The 20,517-nt window shown below is 35.7% G+C and overlaps 1 protein-coding gene across 3 annotated transcripts in view; it reads left to right on the top strand.

Annotated features, from left to right (window-relative positions):
* bicd1a (bicaudal D homolog 1a) overlaps positions 1 to 20,517 on the top strand; it is an 80,232-nt gene that overhangs the window by 32,820 nt on the left and 26,895 nt on the right. For all 3 annotated transcript variants that reach the window (XM_030136629.1, XM_030136631.1, XM_030136630.1), the window contains exon 2: positions 12,892 to 13,104. In XM_030136629.1, coding sequence (XP_029992489.1) covers positions 12,892 to 13,104 — 213 coding nt within the window. The remainder of the gene's footprint in view (positions 1 to 12,891; positions 13,105 to 20,517) is intronic.

Raw genomic sequence — 20,517 nt, 5'->3', positions numbered from 1 at the left:
AAATTTAATGCCACCCCTTGATTTTTTTATGTTGTACATCCATAAAACATAATTGGTTTGGAGAAGGGAATTGATTTTAACCTCTGTATCAGGGAGATTTAAATATATTAAAACTAAATTTGCTTAGAGGTCTTATGTCTTTGTGCATAAGAAATCAATAGAAGTGAATCCCCAGAGGAACTTTGTGTTGGTAAATGTAAGTTATGCAAATGTACAGGATTTCAGTTCTGTTGCAACATGTTGATGATCATATGAACTATGTTTTCAGCTCAAAAATGTCCAAGTTCATCACAATTAATGCTATATTTTCATGTCACAAATGGCCAAGTTATATTTGAACTGAATTTACCTGAAAAACAAATATTCTATTCTTTTAGATTCCCCAGTTTTTCATACAAGATTCTATCCTACATATCACATGTTTTATTTTTACAGGTTCAATATGGAGTATGGTGCTGATCCATCCTGCTTATGTTACGCCAATACATACATTAAGAATGTCACACGTCACTTTTTAAATCAACAGTTTTCTAATAATAAGCATTTTTCTAAAGAAATAACAATTCTGTATTGTTATTTACTCTTTAGTATGATAATAAACTATACAATAAATAATTCTGATACTAGTTTTTGCACAGGGATCATTTGTGGAAACGGTGACATGGCTGCCGAGCATCAGTATGATGGGATCCGTAACAACCATGTCACATCCGTCCACTGCCACATTTAGTGTTTTTGTGTCAGCTGTTATTGTTTTAGATCCACAATACTAACATTTATGAATAAGAGGAGAATTAGCAATAGTAAGTATATAAGTTTATTCCTAATAAAGTACTGGTACTGACCAGAGCATCATGGGTAATGTCACGTCTGTCCACCAGCAAAAGTTTTCACATACACGTGCTATTCAAAATCCAATATTTCTGAAAATAGAGCTTCCACTGTCAAATAATATCAGTAGTCTGTGCACAAATGGATTAGCATTATTTCAACACAGTTCTATGCATTTTTTACAACTTTTTCTTTTGGGACAAAAATGGCCACTCATTTGACCCCCTAAGTAAATTTTAGCCGATTAATAATTTCACACTGTACACACAATTAATTAATCATATTCTGAGTCATTTCATCAGTTTATTTGAATAAGTTAATTATAGAACTGAAATTCCCAGAGACACGTGAATAAAGCCTGGCAGATCCATGGTGTTCTTGTCTGTTTTTATATCTCAACCATGCTCTTTGCCTGTAGCATGTACGTGTTTAGCTCTAACCTCTGCTCTGACATTGACAATTTAATCAATTCTCCAGCTCTTGCCAGCTCCGCAATCCTAAAATAAGCCTCTTTTTACAGAGTATGATGTGGGTTAGACCTGGTAGACACCCTTAATCATGAAAATTTGGTTGTGATTAATTGCTGTGGTAGAAGTAGTTCACACTTCTGCCTCCCGGGTGAAAAAAAATAGATCCGTGCTGTATACGAGATCACAAACCCACAGACCCTCCCCTGACTCCTCATTAGAGACTGCAACAGAAGGGAAGGACTTCAGCGTTCCACCAGCTCCTCCCCTTCCACTGGTGCAGCGGTTGGTTTGTTCCCTCTGTCGGCTCCTCTTTCCTTGGCCCCAGGGATGAATATCTATAGAGGGGACTCCATTGTCTGGACTTTATCCACTGCTGCACAGAAGGCCTCAGAGCCTCAAGGCTGAATGCATTATGGACTTTCGAGTACACAAAACCAAAAGGATTGCCAATCAGTGTCTCCAAATTATCTTATTCCTTAGGAAATAGTATTAAACTTTAATCTCCCACTCTGTTTTTCATGTGTTAATCAGCTTAAATAACTGTATTATGTATGCCCCGCTGTAGATTTATCACCATAATGATACAGCGTGCAGCACAGTCGATGCTGTTTATGCAATTAGAACAGAAAATACACAGCCAACACCGTGTTATTTTTAGCCCACCAGAAGCCCACCACGATGAAGCAGCAACAGGAGGGCCACGCCGTCATGTGCTCCTTTATTTGTACACACTAAACCACAGTCATCAGTGTCACTTCCCCTTATTTCTTTTTAACGGAGCAGGAGGCAGATGGAGAAAACGCACGTTGAGGAACACGGAGGAGGGATGTTATGAAACCATCTGCCTCTCGTTACGCTCCCAAGACCCACTGTTTCCCAGTCTATGAGCTGTTCCTGAATCACAGCCCGCAAATGGGACAGAAGCTGCCGGTTTGGTTCTGTTCCTGCAGATCCTTCTGTTTGTCGTGTGTTGGGAGGGGTACGATGCCGCAGAACTTTGTTGGAGCCGATGGAAATGTGTCTGCAGTTTAGTTAGTTTTATGAGTAATGAATGTTGGCACCTAGGGTTTGGTCACGTTTTCAATCTTCTCTACGTTACAGCTTTGTTTAAATTGCTTATTTACTTGAAGGTTCAGTTTGTAAAATTCATACTTTCTTGCTTTAATGAAGTTTGTATTGGTCTGGTTTGTGCTGGGAGTTAAACATTTGGTTGTGTCGCATGGGACCTATCTTAGGGTGAAAAAAACTGTATTGCAGTCAATGGAAAAAAAATTGTTTTTTTTTAGCCCCTTTTGAATTTTGCCATTATTACCCCAGGGAAGCAAGGGGTATTGTTTTTGGTTCAGTTTGTTTGTTTGTTTGTTAACACTCTAGCAGAAAAATGATTGGTTGAATTCATACCAAATTGGGTTTAGTTAAAAAGAAAAAAAAAAAAAAAAATTCTGAATTTTTAAAATCTTTCTTCCCCCATTTACTTATAATGGGCAAAATTTCAAATGTCTGTAGCAACGAAACCTTCGGGTAAATTCATACCTAATTTGGTTTATAGATTGCCAGTGACCCATAATAGATTTTATTACATTTTGGGAAAAATAGATCAAACTTAAATTTTTTATATGAATTTTTAATATATTTTTTTCCCATTTACTTATAATGGGTGAAATTACAAAAGTCTGTAGCAGAAAAATTTTGGGGCAAATTCATACCAAATTGGATTAATAGATGTGACCCAGAGTAGATGTCATTACATTTTGGGAAAAGTAGGTAAAAATTTAAATTTTTATGAATTTTTTAAATCTTTTTTTTCTCCACCATTTACTTACAATGGGCAAAATTTCAAATGTCTGTAGCAGCAAAACTATTGGCTAAGTTCAGACCAAATAGACTTTATAGATTGCCAGTGACCCAGAATGGCGCTCATTACATTTTGGGAACAGTAGATCAAAGTTCAAATTTGTAATGAATTTTTAAAATCTTACCATTTACTTATAATGGGCAAAATATGTGCGAGGGGTGGGGTTTGCTGTGCCTGGTACCACTTGTTTACATATATAATGCATGTCAGTTTAAAAGATTATTTCTCAAGTCAGGAAAGTTGAGCTTTCTTACAGAGCTTTTCAGGTATCAGACTGGAAACACACAAATAGTGAAACTAATTGTGGAAATTATTAACTTTAATCAGTCCACAATCTGTCTGAAGTCTCTGAAGATGTCTCTGCAGCTTCAACATGGCCAGACTTGTGATGATTTTTATCTCTTTTAATAGTTTTTCACTCCTGTAGAAGGAGGTGAAATATACAGGTAACAGTTGTTTTGGTGTTGGTGACAAGCTGTAGCTGCAGTTCACTGACCCATTTCACACCAAACTAGATATTACTGCACTATCTTTACAACAAAGCACAACTTTCTTGACTAATAAAGTATTATAAATTGTTAAATATCATCTGTGTAAATGGTGGTATAATTCCTATAGGGCAACGTAGAGGGAGTGGGACCTCTCTTTGCCATTTCTAAGACAGGGCCTCTCTATTTCCAGCATCCATAACTATGTCATGTACTTAGTTTTTTTTCTACAGAGAGGACATGCATCGTTTTTACCCACAAAAATCCTCATGCATGCTCCTGAGATTCACTAAGCCTGTTTTCTGCTCCACTAAAGAAGCACGTGTGCAGCGCTCAGTAGCATTAAGTTACACTCAGATATCATCAGCATATATGCAAACACAGAAGAATACCCGAATCAGAGACATTCATTTTTAAAGAAGAGAATGCAGGCGTTTTATGACAATGTAGGGTATTAATTCAGAAATGAGTATGAAATCCACAGAATTAGAGGACAATTTTGAGTCCATGAAGTGTAGTTGAGGAGATGCAGTGGCCAGGGTCGTGTTTTCGTCTTCTCTAAAATGACAAATCATGACAAATGTTAGAACAATGACCAGCCCTTTTTGCTTCAAGTCAGAGGACACAGTGAACAGTGAAGGTGAAAGTCAAAGTCGTTGCGATCTATCTCCAGTTTTATCTGTTGGCACACTTTTGTTTTGTCTGTATACAAGTCCAAGGCTCTGGAACTTTCTTCCCCAACATATCACATGTGCACAGTCCATCCACCACTTTAAATCTCTTTTAAAGACACACCTATTTGGCTTTTAATACAAGTGTGTGACTTTTATTTGTTTTATAGTCTGGTTGTGTTTTTAGATACTATTTATCCTATTATTTTTATTTTATATTTCTATATATTTCACTAGTTTTACCATATCTTGTATTTTTACCTATATCTTTGTACAGCACTTTGGAAACTTTATGTTGTTGTAAATTAAAGCCTGACTGATATGGGATTTTTGGGGCCGACGCCGATACCAATATTGGAGGCTAAAAAAAGCCGATGTTTGATATATTGGCCTTTATTGGTTTATCTTGTCTCTTAGCTGTCTTAACTCTCTCTTTTTAATGTTGGCTAAAGTGGCCCTTTTTACTGTTTTTACTATAGTTAATTGGGATTGTCCACATTACAATAAACTAGTAAACTAAACTAAATATCCTATATATTGGCAAATAACCGATATATCTGCCAATATATGAAATAAGAACATTGATATACACAGGATATAATAGTCTTATATCCTCCTGAGACCCGGCAGTGCATTTTTGTCCTCTATAGGGGACAAGAGTTTCACAGTTTTACTTAGAAAAAAAAAAGTTGTGCACTGCAAAGGATATTCTAAAAAAAAAAAAAAAAAAAATGCATCTGAAAAACTGTTGCAGTATACCATTTCCAATCAAGGCATTTATTTAATGTAGAAAAAAAAGGGAAAAAGACCCAAAACTTTTACTCTCCTGGGTCTCAGGAGGATATTAGAAAATGCTGGACGTGAATTTTTTATTATTTTTATTTTTTTTATTGATTTATTTCGAATATGGAAAGGATACAGGCTTCCTGATTGCTACTAACCGACTTCTTTGCACAACATAATATAGAAATGAAAATTCAAGGAAGCATAAAATAATGATACACGCAAAAGAAAAAAAAAGTCATATTCAAAAAGGAGTGAGAAGAAGCATGGCTTATTAGCTCTCACCCCTCTGTCTAACAGTTGCATCTTTGTTTATTCCACAAAGATAATTTACACAACTTTGAAATAGTTCGTAAGACAGAGAGGATAGCGGTTCGTGACTGTCAAAGTGAAAGTGAAACTGAACACACATTACTATTCTTCTAAGTCTCTGGGCAGCACAGACACAAAAGAGCAGAGCGAGGATCTCAAAATTGCAAAAAAGTGACATATTGAACGATGTTGATTAATTGGTTATACGCTATAATCAGTATGATTAATCGGTTGGGCTCTATTGTAAATGTGCTATATAAATAAACTTGATCTTGACCTACATCTTTTATTTCTCCAGCTTTGTGTTGGTAGAAGTTCAACAGTGCGGTCACATCTTCCTCATCCTCATCCTCCTTCCTCATCCTCCTGTAGGCCTCAGCTGTAGCTGTTGTTTTGAGGCTCGGACACCGACAGCCTCTCATCTAAAGCAAGAATGGGGGCTCATTCAGTCCCGCTGTGTGCTTACAATTAATCATCTGTTTTTGTTCCAGAGCCCCCCACCCCACCCCCACCCCCTAATCATTCACTACCATCACACTGTGTCTCTACAGAGAGAGAGAGAGAGAGAGAGGGAGGGAGGACGAGCGAGTAACAGGGCATGAAAGAGAGTGAAATGATAATAAAGTACTGCAGGGAAAATGAAATGGAATAATAATACAGTGTTAGGACAGTTTTCACAGTTGAATGGCTCAGTGTTTGTTCTATTTGTGCATGTTTTCCTGAAGTGATTCCTGTTGGCTCTGATTCATATGCTAACAGTAACATTTGTAATTCAGTGGGAAAACAAAAGGGGCCCTATTCAGTTAGAATTAATACGTCCAACAGGGGAATCAACACCGCTGCGAATGATTGCTTATACATAAACACTAAGCTACTATCGACCTTTTCACTGATCTGTGCAGATTGATTGTCGACATTATTAACATTGTTTCTCTGGCTGGTCATGAAGGTGCAAACAACAACTCAAATGTGACAAAGGGAGCTAATAAATTCAAGTTAATTAACGTGAGATGTGTTCTGATCTTTTGCTCGCATACATTCTGCCAAAAAACAGTCAAAATCCATAAATTATTAGCTACTTTAGTAGTAGTAGTAGTAGTAGTAGTAGTTGTTTTATTTCGAGCACATAGAATCATCAGATAACAAAGAATCATACGACATGGTCAAAATAATTTCTGTACTCGAAAAGGAGTGGGAAGAAGTATAACTTATTGACTCCCACCCCCTTTTTACAAACTAATAATCAAACTAGATCCGCTTCCTTTGCTTTGTTAATACACATTTTCCTCTGTATATTTTTACAATAACACAGAACATCTGTACAAACCATTCATAGACACTTTTTTAGTCACCTCACACAATCAGATTTGCGTAATCAACCGTTTTAAATATAGACTATAGTATTTATATGCAGTTAAAATATTTACTCCAAATACAATGATCAATAAATGTGATAGTATCTTCTAATCATGGTAACTAATTAACTACTATAATATTTTATGCGTACTTCTATAATGTTCTATATTTTGTTATTATAGTGGATTTGTACATCCTTTTAAATGCACAAACTGAAGAAGACATTTTTAAGTTTTGCTCCAGATTATTACACAGATACACTGGCTTTTTATGTTTGTTCTACACTTAATTTTCTTGTAGATTTCAGTTCCCCTTAAATTATAATTCCTTTGCCTGGGCTCAAACATCTCCTGTAGACTGTAGGGGAGCATATGGTCAAGGGCTTTAAACATTATAATAATAAGAGTGGGCCAAATCCGGCCTGCTAAAGGGTCCAATCCGGCCCATGGGATGAACTTGGATAGTGTAAAAATTACACTGAAGACATAATCAACTAAGTGTTGAACTAGTTTTAGATCAGGTTCCATATACAGATCATTGTGATCTCAAGTAAAATAATAACATAATAACCTATAAATAATGACTCCAAATTTTCTTCTTGGTTTAATGTGGAAAAAATATCATTTTATGCCAATGAATAATGACAACTTCAAAATGTTTTCCTTAATAATAAATAATAATAATAAATAACATTAAAAAAAATTATGAAAATATTTACATGCACAAATTATCCTTTAACAATGAAATGAGAATAACCTGAAATGTCTCAAGAAAATTAAGTGCAATTTTAACAATATTCTAGCTGTTACTAAGTGTTTTGTGCCTTTGTAGAACTGATCCATAATACACATGTATAAGTTAAGGCATAATATTGTTAAAATTGCACTTAATTTTCTTAAGAAATTTCATTTTTTTCACGAAATTTACATCTTTTTTGTTGGATAGGTTGTAAATGTAAATATTTTCATAATTTAACCCTTTCATGCATAGTGGTCACTACAGTGGACAGTTATTCTCCAGCTGTTCTCTTGTATATTCATGGGTTTTATTGTGTTAATTCCATATCAGCCAACACAGTGGACACTAATGCTTCATCCCAAACACTGCAATTGAAAACATTACTGTAACTTTGCTGTTCTAGATAAACCTGATCTAACATGTTCGAGTGTAAATCAGTTCCTTGTTGTTGTTATTAGACTGTAATTAACAACAAAAGTTTTTTTCTTTTTTTTTTGGCATATTATGTCCATGAAATGAGTAATGACTAGTATTAGAGTGCACTACAAACAAAAAGTTAAGGAAATTTCTTTTTTTTTTGGGTCATTTTTGCCATTTGTAAATAAAACTACGTCTGGTCATTTAAAAAAAAGAAAAAAAGTGTTTCAATTCAAGTCACACACAAAAAAGTAAAAAGTGTTGTGCAAGAATCCAAACTGAAAAAAAAAAAAAAAAAAAAAAATCCCAAAAATTAAAAATATCCATAACTTTAGGTTTGTAGTGTATGTTAAAATGTGAGAAAACATCAAAGTAGCAGCATTAAATGTTTTTATTTCATAGTTTTCACTCAGTATATCAGTAAATACATGTTTCTTTGCTTCAAAAATCGAACACATGGTGTCCAGCTGAGTGGATATTTTTGTAACTCCATGAAAAGTAGCTTCATAAAAAAAAAAAAAAAAAAAAAAAAAAAAAAAATTAATCACTGTTTTTTTTTAACGCTCAAAAAGGAATAAAGCAAAAAAAAAAATCTGGATTAATGTTCTCATCATTCATGCATGAAAGGGTTAATGCTTTTGATTTTTTTTTTGTTTTGTTTCTTTTACACTAAAACAAAGAGAAAAAACAGGAGTTGTCATTATTTATAAGTTATTATGCTATTATTTTTTTTGGTCCGGCCCACTTGAGGTTAAATTGGCCTGAATGTGGCCCCTGAACTACAATGAGTTTGACATCCCTGCTTTAGACATTTTATTTCACCTTCCTCTCTCTGCCAGATCTCTTTGTACTATTGAATGTGTACAAAAATAGATTTTTGACTATAACAAATCGTTCCTGTCTGATAATAGAACTTCAGCGTACTGCACAGTCCTTACTTAACCTGTTAGCTCATGATTCAGAAGTAAAGACAAAAATGAAAAATGTTTTGGGTGAAAAGCAACAATAACTGCACATTGAGCTCATGTGTCCAAATAATGGAGGCTTGTAGCTTATAAATGATTCATCTCAAATAGGGGGAATGTTTTTATTATGTTGAGATGGAAAGGCTCTGGTGAATTATTCATTCTCTGGTCCCAAATATATGGCTCTCTTATGATTTAAGCTGCACGGTCAATTTGGTTTAGAAGACGATGCCATCGATACCGTCTATGCATGAATGTATTGTTTACAGTTTCATATGGCTATTGTAAACCATAAAATATGCCGGAGAGAAGACAGTATTGATCCTCTGTCTCCTGCAGAGGCCACTGCGGGCACCACCATGCTCATTTTTCCTGCTGATCTGCAAAGCTAGTGAAGGGTTGTTCATAGTATGTATCGATCCGCTAAAGCAGAAGTGGAACTGGACTTTCAAGAAGAAAATTTTGGTCCATAGAAAAATAGAGTTGGACCCCAAATATAAAGGAGTGATATTTTGCTTCTTTTTTAAAAAAATGGAATTATGCATTTTAAAACATTTCCCTGTGGTCTACATAAACTGTAAATGCTCTGCTTGGGTCTGAATTCTTCATTAATTCAACTCCACAGGTCCATCTTCAACCCTATTTCTGAGTAATGACACCAGAAAGGTTGTTTTGTGCGCTGGCCCTTTAAATGCAAATGAGCCCCTTCAGCTGCTTTGTTCTGTTCAACCAACAACTGAACATTTTAGGTAATTGGCTCGAAGTTGGACATATTTTCAGTATGGACTACAACCACTGCTGCTGACAAACAATAATGTTGTATATTTATCATTAAAAGATATTTTTATTAGTTATTTTTTATTTTTATCAATTTCTAGAAATTTCAGGCAAACCCATTTGAATTCCAGGTGACCCCACAAGGTTGAGAAACACTGACATACTGTAAATGCTATGCTCGGGTCTGAATTCTTCATTAATTCAACTCCACAGGTCCATCTTCAACCCTATTTCTGAGTAATGACACCAGAAAGGTGGTTTTGAGCGCTGGCCCTTTAAATGCAAATGAGCCACTTCACACCCCACCCCCTCAAGGTTCTGTCTCGTTCAGCCACTTGAGTTCGTTAATACAACCAACAACTGAACGTTTTAGGTAATTGGCTCGAAGTTTGGACACATTTTCAGTTTTTACTACAACCGCTGCTGCTGACAAACAATTATGTTGTACTCTGAGAAATGTTCGTCAGAAGTCTTGACCTTATATGTGCAAATGTCATGATGTAACTAGTTATAAAATGTAACAAATTAAGCAGGAATTAAAACAGGTTGTAGAAATCCACTCGATTTTTGCCAAAATGAATATAAAGATAGTTTTGCAGCACCTGGAGGGTTCAAATTCAACCTTTATGAACTATTAGGGTCCAAATACACAAATAAATGAACCAAAGACTAATAAAAGTGGGTTTAGCAAAATATGACCCCTTAGATAGAGATACTTTAACCTTGTTACCGTCACCAGGAGGTATTGTGATCACTTTGCTTCGTGTGTTTGTTTGTTTGTTAGCAAGATAGCTCAAAAAGTTATGGATGGATTTTCATGAAATTTTCAGGAAATGTTGATACTGGCACAAGGAACAAATGTTTAAATTTTGGTGGTGATCGGTGGGGGGGGGGGCATCTGTCTTGGTGGAGGTCTGTGCTCTCCGAGTGCTTTTCTTGTAACTTTCCAACTGTGGTAAGTCTGGGTATTAGCACCATCTTGCAAAAGCGTTACGGTAGCAGACTGAAAACATACAAATAGTGAGACTAGACACCTGAAAGTTGTGGAAATTATGTCATATTAACTTTAATCTGTACACAACCTGTCCAAAGGCTCTGAAGATGTCTCTGCAGCTTCAACGTGGCTAGATATGTAATGATTTTCATCTCTTTTAATACAGGGTCTCCACAGGTATCAGCAAATCTAATTAAATACTTTTTAATGCCCTTTTTATGCCACTTTAAACAAATTTAATGCCCATGTCCAACTGCAGATACAGTTTTAACTAAAGTGTAGTTTTATGACAGTTTATTGTCGACAGGCTTTAACCAGGTTTGGTGTTGGTGGCAAAATGCAGTCCACAGAGCCATTTCACACCAAACTAGATATTACTGCACTATTTTTTTTTTAACAACAAAACACAACTTTCTTAACTAGTAAAATGTCATAAATTGTTAAATATCATATGTGTAAATGGTGGTATAAATCCTATAGGGCAAAGTGGAGGGGGGGGGCTCTCTTTGCCATTTCTAAGACAGTGCCTCTCTATTTCCAGCATCCATAACTATGTCACGTACTTAGTTTTTTCTACAGAGAGGACATGCATTGTTTTTTCCACAAAAATCCTCATGCCTGCTCCTGAGACTTGCTAAGCCTGTTTTCTGCTCCACTAAAGAAGCAAATGTGCAGCACTCAGTAGCATTAACTTACACTCAGAGCTGGATATCATCAGCATATATGCAAACACAGAAGAATACCCAAATCAGAGACATTCATCCAAATTTATGAATAATGTAAGAATGCTTTTGCACCGTCTTAAACATGTGCAGTTGTTTCTATGTTGGACTAGGTTGGTCTGCTTGGTGCAGTAATGCTAGGCCTGTTGTGCTGTTTGGTTGATTTTCTCAATCAAAGCCTTGGCTTCATTATCAGGACAAGTCAGCTTTAAGTGCTGTGAAAACCTGTGTCAGGAAAACGGGAACAGTGTTTTTATCGATCACAATGAAACCTCACCCTACATATAAACGGGACGCAGGTATCCTTGAGGGGTAGCTTCTGTAAGTCTGCTGTCGGTGGGTAAAAGTATAGTCGGAGAACACCTAGTGGTCTTGTTGTGCCAGTGGGTGGAAATTCCTCACGTGGATTCGGATAATAATGTTTTATGACTAGATTTAGAGTAATGTCATGTAATTATGACAGTTTTATTGGTTTCTTTTGCTTTCATTGTCCTGCTACGTCACAGGTGTCAAACATGAAGCCCGGGGGCCAAAACCGGCCCATCAAAGGGTCCAATCTGGCCCCTGGGATGAACTGGTGAAATGCAAATATTATAATGAAGATATTAACAATCAAGGATGTGAAAATCATTTTAGGTCAGTTCAATCTGAAGTGGGTCAGACCAGTAAAATACGATCATATCAACCTGTAAATAATGAAAAACACTAATTTTTGTCTTTGTTTTAGTGTAAAAAAAAAAAAAAAGGAAAATTACACAAAAATATTTATATTTACAGACTATCCTTTTACAAAAAAATGTGAATAACCTTAACAAATATGAACATTATGAAATGACTTAAGAGACGTTTGCAGAATTTTACCAATATTCTGCCTGTTACCAAATATTTTGTGTATATGTAAATCCACTGTGATCTGTAAGTTGTGATGCACACGTATAAATGATCAACTAAGGCGTAATATTGTTAAAATTGCACTGATTTTTCTTCAGAATTTTCAGGTTGTTCATATTTGTTCAAGTTATGTTCAAGTACAGTTCGTAGATGTAAACATTTTCATTACGGAATTTTACTTTCACTCAAAAACATAGAAAAAACTTTAGAGTTGACATTATTTATAAATTCTTAACCTATTATTTATATTATTTTACTGGTCCGGCCCACTTTAGATCATATTAGGCTCAATGTGGCCCCTGAACTAAAATGTTTGACACCCCTGTGCTACGTGGATCTCTTAACAAAGATATGATGGCTGTCTTCATGGAAAACACAATTTTATTACAAGTGTAGCACAATTTCTGTCATTCCTAACTGCAATTACGGTACTAATCTCGTGGGCTGTGTCATATTTAACACTGTGCACTAATAGATGTGCTACCAAAACTGCCAAAGAGGAAAAGAAAAAGCTGATTCACTGATTTAGAACGGAGGCTCTTACGCTTTAAGCTACCACCTCTGCATATTTAGAGCTAAGAAAAACCCTGTCTGATCTTCCCACTTGTTTTGTGTCCCCAGGCGTTTGGCCAGGCTTACACTAACCAGCGTAAGGTGGCAGAGGATGGGGAGTCCAATGAGGAGTCGCTGCTGCAGGAATCGGCTTCGAAGGAGGCCTACTACATGGGCCGCCTGCTGGACCTGCAGACGGAGCTGACACTAAGCCGGTCGGTGGCTTCCAACTCCCAGTCGGAGAGCGAACGACTCAGTGGACTGGTACAGGAGTTACGAGAGGTAAGAGATTTAAGACCCAGTGTTAGTTTTGTGGCAGTTTCTGAATGGTTTTTCCTCAATTTTTAACTTTTCTTAAGTGATACATCACCATTTATTATACTATTATCGTCAATATTTTGCATTCTTAAGGGAAAATTAGGTATTTTCCTACATTTTACTGATCATGATTGATGTTCATAAAAGCTCAAATGAAAGTTGAGGGTTATTACATCAAAAAGAGAAAAAATGGAAATAAAAGTTGCTTTTTCAGTAAAATATATTATGAACTGAATGTGTGAAAATGCTTCTCCATCCACTGTCACTGATCCAACTCCATGGGTTTTTACTGGTGAATCAATGTTGTAGAAGATGACAGTGTTTCCACGGTAACTACAGAGCCTCTGAACATCCAAATGGGTCATATCTGATGACCATGAAAAGAAGATAAACTGTATTTTACACCAATTATTTACATGTATTGATAGGATTAGTGGATCAGAAGTTCTTAAACATTTTAGATCAGTAGATGGTTTTGGTCACCGGTGGATTTTTGGGCCTTGATGGGTTAATATTACTATGTGGGTATACATATATATGTATTTATATATAATTGTCCTTGGCTTATCTCCTAGAAGTGTGGTTGGCTATATATACAACCTTGTTAGTAGTAGTAGTAGTAGTAGTAGTAGTGGTAGTGGTAGTAGTAGTAGGAGTAGTGTCCATTTACTTTATTTATGTTACTCCTTTTTTTGCATGTGTGTGCTTCATGGACAACAATCATTTATTTAATCAATGGATCAACAGTTATTTAACTTTTTATATCAGTAAATGATTTTCATCACCAGTAGGTGTTTGGGTCTTTATAGGTTAAAAAGAAAATATTCTTATCACTGTATTGACATATGTAGGTGTGATGGATGTGGTTAACACTGGTTTTACTAGAACTAACATGATGATTTATATCTGTTAATAACATTTGTATGGTGAAGATTGAACATTTTTAGCTAGAACATAAGATATTCAGTTGTAAAGCAATAGTAATCATTATTAATAGTAAATTGATAGTTTAACTGATACTTTAGTTAATAGTTACATTAACATTTGAAACTATTTAGTATATTTTTTTTTATCTCTAAACATTACATAGAAGATTAGCCAGGTATTAGCAGAACTTTGTTGGTGGTTTATTAAGCTTGCAAATTTGTCTCTAAAGATTTTGTAGTATTATAAAGTTGAATCTGATGTTTATAATTTAACTTTAATTCTAATACTATATTCATATAAATATTTATGTAAACACGAATTTTCTTATTTTTGTCTTTATATTTCATTTTTCACTCATTTGTGGTTTTTCTACCTGTCCTTGCTTGTTGTATGTTGCAGCTGTTAACTGTGAAATTTCCCTTATCTTATCTTATCTTATCTTATCTTATCTTATCTTATCTTATCTTATCTCTGCATCCATTTATTTATTTTATTTATTTATTTATTTATTTATTTATTTATTTGTTTGTTTGTTTGTTTGTTTATTTAGTTTGGACAGCACACATTAATGAACATTTCTGTAAATGTGCCAGTATCAGCAAAAAAGCTATTTTTCAATTGCTGTCCTTGGGTAAGATGTAAAATACCAGCATCCATGAATATTAAAATTACAACAAAAGTTTAGAAAACTTAAAAATTCCTTCAAAATGGGTTCAAGTAAATGCCTCTCATTTCAGAAAAGTTATCTTTTTTCTTTTTTTTTTAGATACATACATACATACATACATACATACATTACATACATACATACATACATACAGACCGACCAAGTTATCTTTACAGTGCATTAACGTACAGGCCAGTGAGTTGCTATGATGACAACTTTTCCAGTCTAACCAATTTTATTTATAAAGCACTTTAAAACAACCACAGTGAACCAAAGTGCTGTACAGAAGACTAAAAGCACAATAAAAAAAATAAAAACATTAAGAAACAATAAAATCAAATAAATAAATCAAGTTAAAATAATGATGGGCAGAAAGAGGTCAAAACCCCCCGGTAGTGAAAACAGTATGTATGTGTGTACGTGCAGAAAGCGTGCGGTAATACGTGCATACATGTCCGCAGCCACTGTGGCGGGCGGCACGGGAGTTCGAGCCGGGGTCAGACGCTGCGGCCACGACCCCATTGTGGGGGCCAAATCCGGTGCTAAGCTGGGGTCTCAGTGAAATGCCCTGAGCTCGGCACATGTGTAGGGACAGAGTGAGCCAGGCTGCTATCATCACACACACAGCCAGCGCTACACTGACAGGACACACACACTCATTCACTATCTTCATCTGGGAGTGTTGTCAGGCTGAATTATGACTCTACAGAAAACACACACCTATATATATATAAATGTACAAGAAAGAACATACATCACAGCAAAGAAACATTGTATCCACGGTAATACTACACCATACCATACCAACTTTATTACCTCTGCCAAAGAGGTTATGTTTTTGCCAGTGTTGGTTTGTTTGTTTGTTTGTCTGTCTGTCCGTGTGCAAGATAACTCAAAAAGTTATGGACGGATTTGGATGAAAATTTCAGGAAATGTTGATACTGGCACAAGGAACAAATGATTCAATTTTGGTGGTGATCGGGGTGGGGGGGGGGTCCTTAGCCTGCTTTGCACCCTGTGTTATCACTGTTTTTACTTATTTATTATCTCCGCCTGGATTTATTGTGATCACTTTGCTTTGTGTGTTTGTTTGTTTGTTAGTTAGCAACTTTATGGGAAAACTATTCAAACCATCTTTACCAAATTGTACCCACAGATAGGCCTAGGCCCTGGGACCAACCCATTAAATTTTGGGCCAAGTAGGCCAAAGTTCAAAGTCACAGCAAGGTCACAAATTCTACAATTTTCCTATCTCTCATCATTGTGCAATTTTCGAAAATTCATAAAAAATTCAAAACAACTCCGATTAGCCTCCAGTTTGATCCACCCGTAGCTTATGACAATATCTTGTATCTGGCACAAAATTGTCCACATCCAATGTGGAATGTGGACTCTGTGTACATTTACATTTAACACTGAAAATCCCATTTACCACACATTTTTCATTATAACTCAACAAATATTGATTGGAATTTAATATAATTGGACATACACATGACTGGTGCCAAGCTTCAACTTCTTCTGCTGTATGGAACAACCTGGAAACTGTTTAATTTAAAAAGAAATAGTCGATCCACACATGGACACTGTTCGGGGTGCTTGGCAGAGGTTTGCGTTCTCTGAACACTTGTTTACTTATGTAATCCCTTGTTTTATGTTTCGTGTACGGCACTTTGGCCAGCTGTAAAGTTCTTGAAGTGCATTATAAACTAGAAAAACACTCGGAGAATGCAGATCTCCGCCAAGGCAGATCAGTGCCCCCCCCCCCCCCCCCCCCCCCCCCGATCACCACCAAAATTTAATCATTTGTTCCTTGTGCCAGTATCAACATTTCCTGAAATTTTCATCCAAATCCATCCATAACTTTTTGAGTTATCTTGCACACAGACAGACAAACCAACGCCGGCAAAAACATAACCTCCTTGGTGGAGGTAACAACTGTTATAAGGTCATAAACTGACAAAAATCACTTATATTCAGAATTTACAAATTGATGTTTCTATGAAACTGGTCCCTAAAAACAGGACCGAGGGGCTAAAAATTCAAACCAGATGTAAACTAATGTTATGGAGCAAGTTTGGAAGCACTCTGGGTCTAATTTAAAAATAAATATTTACTGAGATAAAAGAGAAAGTATTTTTCAGATAAAACACATTTTTATATTATTTTTATACAAAAATCTGCATGTAACACTGTAAAAAGGACATGAAAATTACGTGCTACTATTTTTTCGAATATCTTTTCATTCTCTCTCAGGTACATTTTGGGAATTGAACTAATTATGTAAGGCAGAGTGTTTCACAAAAATGACCGCTGTTGCAAAATCACTCACGATTTATTTGTGTTTAACTGGGCAGGTTCTGCATGTAACACAAGTGGACACGATGGGTTACACACAAAACCTGGAATGAGACTGAGATTCATGAAAAACCTACATGTCTGGATTAAAAAAACCACTAGGATCGTCAAATTTAACACATACTTTAACAGTGAAATTTAACAAATTTAACAGTGATAACACAGGGTGCAAAGCGGGCTAAGAACAATAAAATAAAGCACTCGGAGAGCACAGACCTCTACCAAGGCAGATCAGTGCCCAGTGATCAATGTAATCATTTGTTCCTTGTGCCAGTATCAACATTTCCTGAAATTTTCATTCAAATCCGTCTACAACTTTTTGAGTTATCTTGCCCACGTACAGACAGACAGACAGACAGACAAACCAGCGCCGGCAAAAACATAACCTCCTTGGTGGAGGTAATAATATAAAAAAAGAAACATGTCACTTATTGATTAAAAGCCAATGAGAAAAAGAATGTTTTTAGATGTGATTTAAAGATAGGCAGAGACTGAGCCTGTCTAACATCTAAGGGTTCCACATCTTTGGGGCAACAAAGGGGGTAATGTCAGACAGGTTCATTAGACATGATATTCAACATAAAGTGGCAAAATCTATACTTTCGATTGGAAAGCTAATAACTTAATAAGCACGGTAAGCAGTGTGTGTTCCTGATTTATTGTTTTCGTGCACACTTGTCGTCCGTTTTTCACATTCCGTTTGATTTTCTTTGAAATACTCGTTTGCATTCACGATGCCTGTTAATGAGCAGGAGTCATCTTTTTATGTGTTGAAACAGGTGTCAGAGCTGCAGTACTCTGAGGAGTTCATTTACCATACCCAACATCTGGAGCCAAAGGTTTTTTGCAGGTTTGAACACAAATTAAGTTAGAATTATCAAGGAAAAACTGTAAGAAACACAGACTTTTTGAGATAAAATCATAGTAGGACTTCATTAGCTTTTTGCCCCATGTATGTTTTTTCTGTGTAAAGTAAAACAAAAGGAGAGTGTGTGTTTTTAAAATAAACTAAAAAAACACAACCATATATCACCTTTTTACAGCATAAGGACATATTGCAATAACAGTAACTATATATACTATACAGTCAAGGAAAAAATGATTAGACCACCCCTTTTCTTTAATTTCTTGTTCATTTTAATGCCTGGTACAACTGAAGGTACATTTGTTTGGACAAATATAATGATAACAAAAATAGCTCATAAGAGTTTAATTTCAGAGCTGATATCTATCCATTTTCCATGTTTTCTTGATAATAACCAAAATCACTTCAGTTCTCACATCAATATCTATGGCATTGTACTGCCAAAAACAGTGCTTTTAGGCATTCCATGTTTTCTTTTCTGTCTGTTTTAGTCACATGATACACACAGGAGTTAGTACTTGATTGCATAACCATTGCTTTTGATGACTTCTGATGGTCTAATAATTTTTTCCGCTACTGTACATTTTCAACAGTGGTTTTTCATTGAGTAATGCTGTTTATTTGCATGTAGTACTACAAAACCGTCTCCTTTTTATTTGTCATAATCAATATCAGCACATTTCTGCTGGATAACACTTTACACGATGGTCCAGTTCTCCCATCAATACATCATCAACATCTCATCTTAAATGATCTGTTAAAAGCATTTCATTAGCCTCATCACATAATAACCTTAGTTATATTTCAGGCCAAATTGTGATATCTGTGTATCTTTACTCTTCTAACACTGTTTATTAATTTTTCATCATTGGCTGTGACCTAAATAAAATATGACTTCGGCAATTATGCCATGAGGCTAACGATATGCAGTCACGTAAAAAATGTTTAGACTACCCTTGTTTTCTTCAATTTCTTGTTCGTTTTAATGCCTGGCACAACTAAAGGTACATTTGTTTTGACAAATATAATAATAACAACAAAAATAGCTCATAAGAGTTTAATTTCAGAGCTGATATCTAGACATTTTCCATGTTTTCTTGATAATAACCAAAATCACTTCAGTTCTTACATCAATATCTATGGCATTGTACTGACAAAAACAGTGCTTTTAGGCATTCCATGTTTTCTTTTCTGTCTGTTTTAGTCACATGATACACACAGGAGTTAGGACTAGATTGCATAACCACTGTTTTTGATGACTTTTGATGGTCTAATAATTTTTTCTGTGGCTGTATTTTGTAATACATGATATAAATGCAGCTTCTTGTCTTTTTGATCACAGCTACTCTGGTACTAACAATGACTAGAATCTGTTAAATCTGTCACATTGAGGATCTACACTGTGATCTGCAGGTCAACTCCGCCCTCTGGCAGACTGTTCCAGTGTTGTGTCCCACACTACCCCTGACCCCCCCCCCCCCCCCCCCCCCCCCCCCCCAGCCACTTTACCTCCAGATCACATATACCTCTGCAGAGCATCACTGACTCATACCTGTCCTCTGACCCTGTGCATTTCATACTCAGCTCTGAATTACTTCCCTGTGTTGTCATAAATACGTATTTGGATAACATGTAGCAGGATGCGGTATTTCTAACATTACTACTGCATCCAAAAATGTAATATTGAACTGTTTGAGCCATAATGTATGTTGTGAAAATGTCTGTTTTAGTATCTTTTCTCTTGATAATACACAAAACCATTTTTCGTGAGGAAGTAGAAGTCTTGCTTTACTTCTATGGACTTTGTAGTTTAGGCTTCATTAGCTTCAAGAGTATAGGAGCCACTGTCAGCCACTGTACAAATCAAAAGATTCACTGTATCATAACGGTCTTTAGTCTCAGCCCATTCGCCAGTTTTAAAAGCACCAGCGTCATCCCTCTGAATCTCTCACACGCAGAAATATAGAGGTTATGGAGGTTTCAGTTTCAGAGCAGACCATATGTGTCTCTGGCCTGTGGATTTGTTCCTCCTGGGTGTAAACCCACCTACTCCTGACACTGTCTCTGGGTCAGCACTTCTGCCATATGTACGAAGAGCTGCAGGGAGGCTGCAGGCAGCTCTGCAGAGGAACGAGTGCACACATGCGCACACACACTGTAAACTGGATTTCTTTTGTGTTTCATTTTTAGTGTACGCTGCAAAAATTTAAATCTTACCAAGTGTGTTTTTCTCATTTCTAGTCAAAATATTTCATCACACTTAAAATAAAACATAATCACCTAAAGAGTAACTTGTAAGTGAGATATAAGAACTTATTTTTAGACAATAGATCTTGAAAATCTTATTTCAAGAAATCTTAGCAAGATAATTTTCACTTGTTCCATTGGCAGATTTTTTTTTCATAATTCAAGATTTTTTTGGCTTAATTCAAGATTTGTTTTTTCTTTAATTCAAGATTTTTTTTGTTTAATTCAAGAATTTTTTCAGGATTTTTTTGCTTTATTCAAGATTTTTTTTGGCTTAATTCAAGATTTATTTATTTATTTATTTTTGCTTAAT

This window comes from Sphaeramia orbicularis, chromosome 6 (genome assembly GCF_902148855.1).
Source record: "Sphaeramia orbicularis chromosome 6, fSphaOr1.1, whole genome shotgun sequence".
Lineage (NCBI taxonomy): Eukaryota > Metazoa > Chordata > Actinopteri > Kurtiformes > Apogonidae > Sphaeramia > Sphaeramia orbicularis.
The sequence above is the reverse complement of the archived record's forward strand: the minus strand, read 5'-3'. Positions and strand labels throughout refer to the sequence as shown.